We start from the raw sequence: 6,818 nt of genomic DNA, 5'->3' as shown, positions 1-6,818 counted from the left end.
CCAGACTGTTGATTCTTCTATCCCCAATTCATGCTTAATTAAAGTTCAAAAATATAGACCACAGGGATAAGCAAGGAACCTGGAGGGAATTGATACTTTCAATGATACTTAAATCTCTGGAATAGTCATTTTCTTTATGGTACTTTTTGGCTTTATAGAGCAACCTTGTTTATTTTAAATTATTTATTTTCTTATTGTTAAGTTTTGATTTTTTTTAATCCTGAATATAATCTATAGGTAGGAATGCAATTTTCAATTACACTCTCCCATCCTGTGACTCTTTCCATTTTCTTACTAGTGCTTTTTGAAGAGCCAACTTGTAACATTGATAAAATCTAACTTACTATGATTTTTAAATGCTATTTTCAGTGTTATAGCTAAAATATTTTCAACTAACTTCAAGGCACAAATGTTTTTTTTCCTATATTTATTCTAGAAAATTTATGGCTTTAGGTTTTACATTTAGGACAATGACCTAGTTTTAGTTAATTTTTTTAAGTTGTGTATATGTTGTGTGTGTGTTGTTGTTTTAATGTGACTATTCCGAATATTCCAGCACTATTGGAAACACCAGCTTTTTTCCCATTGGATTGGAGTCCATTAAATCTCAATCAATTGACAAGTATATGTAGTACTCCTTCTGGACCCTGTTCTCTTTTATTGATATATTTGCCTATACCTTCTCCAACCACATTATTGTGATTAATGAAACATTACTGTAGGTCTGGGCACTAGATAGTTAACCATATGAAACTTTTTCTTTTTCAGTATAGCTTTGGCTATTGTAATTCGTTGTCATTCCCAGAAGTTTCATGTTTTTATTCTAAAGGAGACATGGAGAGAAGAATCTGAGTTCCACAGTGGCCACTGTTCACCCTGCCCCCAAAGCCTGCAGCAAGAGTGAGGCTTTCTCAGGACCTCGCAAATTTTGAGTGAACACCTGATACTGTCCTTAGAAAAGAGCCTGAGAGAGGTTGGAAATTTCTTCAGTGTATATGGCTTTAAAGGGTTCTGTAATACAGAGGTCCCCAACATTTTTGGCACCAGGGACCTGTTTCGTGGAAGACAATTTTTCCACGTGCGGGGTGTGGGGCGTACGGTTCGGGCAGTAACTCGAGTGATGGGAAGCGATGGGGAGCGGCAGATGAAGCTTTGCTCACTCGCCTGCTGCCACCTCCTGCTGTGAGGCCCAGTTCCTAACAGGCTGTGGACCGGTACCAGTCCATGGACCAGGGGCTTGGGACCCCTGCTATAATATTTTCCTAGCTTCTCTTACTAATTAAAATTTTTCCAGAATTCTTTTTTTTTTTTTTTTAAAGAAGAGGTTGGGGATAGGAGTTTATTAATTAATTAATTAATTTTTGCTGTGTTGGGTCTTCGTTTCTGTGCGAGGGTTTTCTCTAGTTGTGGCAAGGGGGGGCCACTCTTCATCGCGGTGCGTGGGCCTCTCACTGTCGCGGCCTCTCTTGTTGCGGAGCCAAGCTCCAGACGCACAGGCTCAGTAGTTGTGGCTCACGGGCCTAGTTGCTCCGCGGCATGTGGGATCTTCCCAGACCAGGGCTCGAACCTGTGTCCCCTGCATTAGCAGGCAGATTCTCAACCACTGTACCACCAGGGAAGCCCCAGAATTATTCTTACTGGTGGCCAGCAGCAGCCGTCCCAGGTGAGCTAGTACTAGCATTACTTCTCTGTTTAGAAGTGCCTGTCTTTTCTTAGGTTTCTATGTAGTTGGTCACCCTGTGACCTCAGTTTTTGATGGAAACAAGAAAATTTGAATTTGCTGATTGTCTGGTGTCTTCTGTGTGTTGGTTTGCTTTTGCTGTTGTTAAGAGTGGGAATGATGCTGTTTCAAGCTTTTTACATCCTAAATGGAAGCCAAAAGTCACACAGTCCTTTAGCCATACTTTGAAGATTTTCAGCATAGCAGGCACATGTTTCCAAAATTCAGCTCGGTTCCCCTCCTTCTGGTTTAGCTGAATGCTAAAAATCTCCACCCAACACATATCTTCTTATTGGAGCTAATTTTTTTCCAAGACTCCTTGTAAGATCGGTAATGCGACCTTGCTGTTGAGAGACACGGGGCTAGAAGTAGGTAAGTTTGAAATGATCCTGGATAAGAAAAAGTTCAGACTCTTAATGAGGAATGTGGTAATATGGATGGAAAAGAAATGGTGGGTTCAAGAAGCAGAAGAGAATTAATTTAATGATTTATTTATTTCTGAGATATTTAAGAAGTAGATAAAGAGAAGGATACCCATGTTTTTTCTTTGTGTGGCTGTGAAGAGTGTGAAAGTCTTACTTATAGCAAGTTATACAAGTAAGATAAAAGGTTTTGCAAAGAAGACAAGTAGTAGACATTATTTAAGCTCTTTTTTGTGTGTAACTGAGCTGTTGTCTTTCAGATGTATTCTTTTATTTAATCTTCACAGTCACCCTTCAAATATATATTATTTTGATCACATTTTTACAGGTTAGGAAACTCAGTTTTAATGCAGTTGAGTAGCATGGATACTATGAGGCAGAACAGAGAACATGCACTAACCCAGGGTTTGTAACCCTTGGCACTGATGACATTTTAAAGCCAGGTAATTCCTGGGGGCAGTTGTCCTGTGCATTGTAGGATCCCTGGGCTCTACTCATTAGATGCCAGTAGCATCTACCTTTTCACTCAGTTGTGACAACCAAAAATGTCTCTAGATATTCCCAAAGTCCCACAGGGGAGGGGAGATTTGCCCAGTTTTGAGAACCGTCGATCTAATCTCCCTTACTCCAAACTTTGTGCTATTAATGAGTCATATATTGCCTCTTGGAGTTCAGTATGTATCTTTGAATTTGACATTAATAGATTATGAATATTATAACTACCCTAATTCTAAATGGAGGCAATGGTGAAAAATAGCTTATAAGTATTATCAGAAATTTGGGAAAATTAGTGAAATTGTCTTGGTCTGATGGTAATTTTAATCTCTCTAACATATGCATAATTAGTGATACTAAAGAATTTCACCTAATCCATTTTGTTTCATATTAGATTTTATTAGCACAATTAAGCTGCTCTTTAAAATCCATAAAAGTCCATCTGTCTGTAGTCTTAAGGCAGGCACATCTTTTTCAAGGTCATTTTGTAAATTGACAATTAACCTTCTAAATATAGGTACTTCATACTAAAGGTCTTTTGCCATATCTAATTAAAGCAAAGCAGTTGTATTTTTATCTCCCAGAAGATATGTGGCTTGCATTTATATTAGCATTTCAATTAAAATGATGGTTTCTTGGTTTTTCTCAAAATAAAATGGTGGATGAAAACAACATCTGTTGAGATATTAACAGTAGTATTTGTGTATATATTATTATTATTTTTTTTAAATACAGAATTTTATTTAGAAACTGTTTAAAGTAGCAAAACACCCTGTCAAGACAGACCAGGTGGAAAATGGGTTCCCAATAAAATGGAATTTTAGGGCAGCAAAAGTCTAAAAGGCTACAAAAGAGAAATAGCACCACTGTCATTTGAACATTGGCTAGTTACTTGCATTTTTTGGCATTGTTCATCACTGAATCTGGGTTTTCCTCTGAATTCCACACAGAGCATGCACTACACAACAATTTTATCATGAAATACCTGCTTGCTACACACATTTTAGGACAAGCTACCACCAGAAACCAATCAATACAAATACATCAGGGAACAATCTCAGTAGTGGGTAACACACATTTTGCAAAATTCTGCTGAACAAAGGAACTGAATAGGCTGTGGGCAAAGCAAATGAGGGAGTTAAGGAATGAAATATTTTAAATATTAATAATTAACTCAGACATGGTACTGTATTTCCTGCAAAAGAAAATTAACATTTAGTAACACACTAACATTTTTATCTCCAAAGAGATTAGTGTGCTGGCAAAGTATTCCGAAAACAGTGGAGGGCTGTGGACAGCAGGTACTGAAAACACCCAGCCTTGCAGATCCCAAGGTAGCAGTGGCCTTCCTTCACTGATCACTCCCTTTGCCAGAGGTCCAGAAAGAACTTGCAGCATGATCACCTGCCTGCTGAACTCTAAGCAGCAAACTTTAAGGAGCCAAAGAGGAGTCCCCAGTGGGCAAGGGGAGCAGAGAAGAGAAACATGTTAAATGTAAACTTAAAAGACAGTAAAATGGGACACAACCCCCGTTCAAATCCCAGAGATGTGGGCAAGTCCCCAAAAGTAGTTGTTAGATTTAAAAACTAGACACACCGCATTTCAAACAACAACAACAAAACACAGTACATAGAAATATCAGGGATAACTGGAAAAATCATGAGAGAAATGTTCTATGAAAATCAAGCTCTTCGACTCAAAACGTCTCAGGGCTGAAACACACCCTTTTTCATCCAGGCAACAATGCCTCCTGCTTCTTATCAAGGATGCAACTGGTCAAGGACACTAACTGGCTTTACAAAGCAACTTTTCAAACTTTCCTTTTGGGCCAAGGTCTGGGCCTGTGAGGATCAGGCAGCCCCGTGAGGGCTGGGAACAGCAGGTCCCAAAGGGTCCAAGTTCTGGCCCTTCCTTCCCAGACACAATGTCAAACACACAAAAGCTCCTGTCATGTTACATTTTACATTTTGAAATATTGAAACATCTTTTAAATACTCTTAAGGCATTTATTTATTAAAGCGTTCTCTGTCGAGATCTCACATTAGCTTAAAATTCAAATCAGTCTTTACATTTCTCTACTGAGGTCTCCACCTTCTCCAGCCATCAGTGCTACCAGCATCTACACAGTGAGCCCCATGGTCAGCCTCTTTGTTCCCTGGGTGAACCAACTAGATGTTAATACTGCTCTGCTACAAGGTAAAAGCTCCTAACTCAAACTTATTGGAAAAGGAGTGAAACTTCTGCAAAGTGCACTTTAAGAAGAGGTACTGGGCTTCCCTGGTGGCGAAGTGGTTGAGAGACCGCCTGCCGATGCAGGAGACACGGGTTCGTGCACCAGTCCAGGAAGATCCCACATGCCGCGGAGCGGCTGGGCCCGTGAGCCATGGCCGCTGAGCCTGCACGTCCGGAGCCTGTGCTCCGCAACGGGAGAGGCTACAACAGGCCCGCGTACAGCAAAAAAAATAAAAGAAGAGGTACTTTTTGCTTATGAAAAGAAACCAGTGAGTCCTCTAAGAATAATAAAAGGGAATATTTTACAGTTAAGCACATGATTTGGAGTGAAGAATTCGGATGGTGCTCAGCTGGTCCAGGCTGTTAATACTCTTCTTGCTCCTCCTGCGGGCCCCCTTCATCAGGTACCACGAAGCCTTCGTCTGTGGCATAGAGAATATCCACAATCCTCTGCAATACAGGGTTGTTCTCCCCCTTGTTCTCCTGGCAAACCAATTCAATGTTACTTAGCTTTCCAGAGTAGAAATCTCTCTCTTTCTCCAAGTCTTCGACGGCAAGTTTCAATACGTTGACCTGCTGCATCAATTCGGCTGCTTCGTCATCCCCGTTCCCCGCACCAGGATTCTTCCGCACCACGCCCGGGCCAGCCTTAGGGGTTGCAGTAGTTCTGTGTGTTGCAGTGGGCCTCTGTGGAGCTGCACTGCTAGAGCTGAGAGGTTTCTTCGGTTTGTTCAGAGCTGGAGCAAAAAGGGAGGGGGCCACAGCAGTTTCTTGACCTTGTCTGGCAGCTACAGGGTCATAGTCTTTCCCATCATGGTTTGCAACAAAAAACTTCTTGAACCACTGAACGAATTCAAAATTGTCCTGAAACTTTCCTTTCACTAATTTGTCCACAGGAATTATTTTGTCAACACCCATCCTCTTAAAACCTGCTTGTAGTATTTTAAAGTTCTGGATGTATTCGTGTTCTAGCTTAGCTTGGAATTTCACTTTCTTCAAGGCAATGGAGCCAGGGAACAGCATGTCCATTAACTGACAATAGGCAGCCCCTGAGCACAGATGTTCAATCTTTGTCAGATTCAACTGCAGAGACTCATTGATCCAGGCTAGCATGTCATGTCGACTGAGGTTATCACTGGTGACCGACGTTGAGTACACATTCACTGCCATCTTCGGCTCTCGGCTGGACTACGTCTGCTGCCCATACCCGGCTCCGGTTCCATCTTCATCTCATTCAAACCGCCTGACCCCGCCCGCCCCTGTGTATATATTATTAATAAGCTTTTATTAAGCATCCACTTGTCTGAATCAGAGATTTATAGATTCCAAAAGAGATCACACAGAAAAGTACTAAGTGGGAAAAACAGTCTAATAACTGATAAAAATTCAAATATGAAAAAAAGTCATGGGCCTATTGATGTATGGAATCCCAAATTGGTTTAAGATTGAGAAATTAGAACGCTAAAGTGAAAGACTATTGAGGAAAAAGCCAGATAGGCACAAGTTAAATGAAGATTAATTGAACAATATAAAGAAGTAGATTGCCATGCAAGGATTAAAACCAAGATATTAAGTATTCCAATAAAACATTTATTATTGTTTAGCTGTTAAGTAATAAAGCAAGGGTCTAGTTACTGGAGAATTCAAGGAATGCAGTTAAAGTATAACGGGCCACAATACAAAGAATACACTTTATTCTTTTGAAAATTTGAAGTTGAGCTACCTTTGTAGTTAGGTGTTTGCATTCAAGATCCAACACGAATTGATAACTGTAGAAACTTGGGAGGGCTTTATTTTATTTTATTTTTTTAACATATTTATTGGAGTATAATTGCTTTACAATGTTGTGTTAGTTTCTGCTGTATAGCAAAGTGAATCAGCTATATGTATACATATATGCCCATATCCCCTCCCTCTTGCATCTCCCTCCCACTTTCCCTATCCAACAC

At 40.2% G+C, this 6,818-nt stretch overlaps 1 protein-coding gene across 1 annotated transcript; it reads right to left on the bottom strand.

The window, feature by feature from the left end:
- Positions 1-5,134: 5,134 nt before the first annotated feature.
- LOC132517993 (microtubule-associated protein RP/EB family member 1-like) lies at positions 5,135-6,094 on the bottom strand. Its single transcript, XM_060146008.1, has one exon. The coding sequence runs from the start codon at positions 6,037-6,039 to the stop codon at positions 5,233-5,235; it is 807 nt and encodes a 268-aa protein (XP_060001991.1). The 5' UTR covers positions 6,040-6,094; the 3' UTR covers positions 5,135-5,232.
- Positions 6,095-6,818: the final 724 nt, after the last annotated feature.

The sequence above is a fragment of the Lagenorhynchus albirostris genome, chromosome 3, assembly GCF_949774975.1.
Source record: "Lagenorhynchus albirostris chromosome 3, mLagAlb1.1, whole genome shotgun sequence".
Taxonomy (NCBI): domain Eukaryota; kingdom Metazoa; phylum Chordata; class Mammalia; order Artiodactyla; family Delphinidae; genus Lagenorhynchus; species Lagenorhynchus albirostris.
Note: the sequence above shows the minus strand (reverse complement) of the source record. Positions and strands in the feature narration are given on the sequence as shown.

Bases quoted from the DNA above. Each gene is read 5' to 3' on its own strand.
- LOC132517993 (XM_060146008.1), bottom strand. From the start codon at position 6,039: ATGGCAGTGAATGTGTACTCAACGTCGGTCACCAGTGATAACCTCAGT.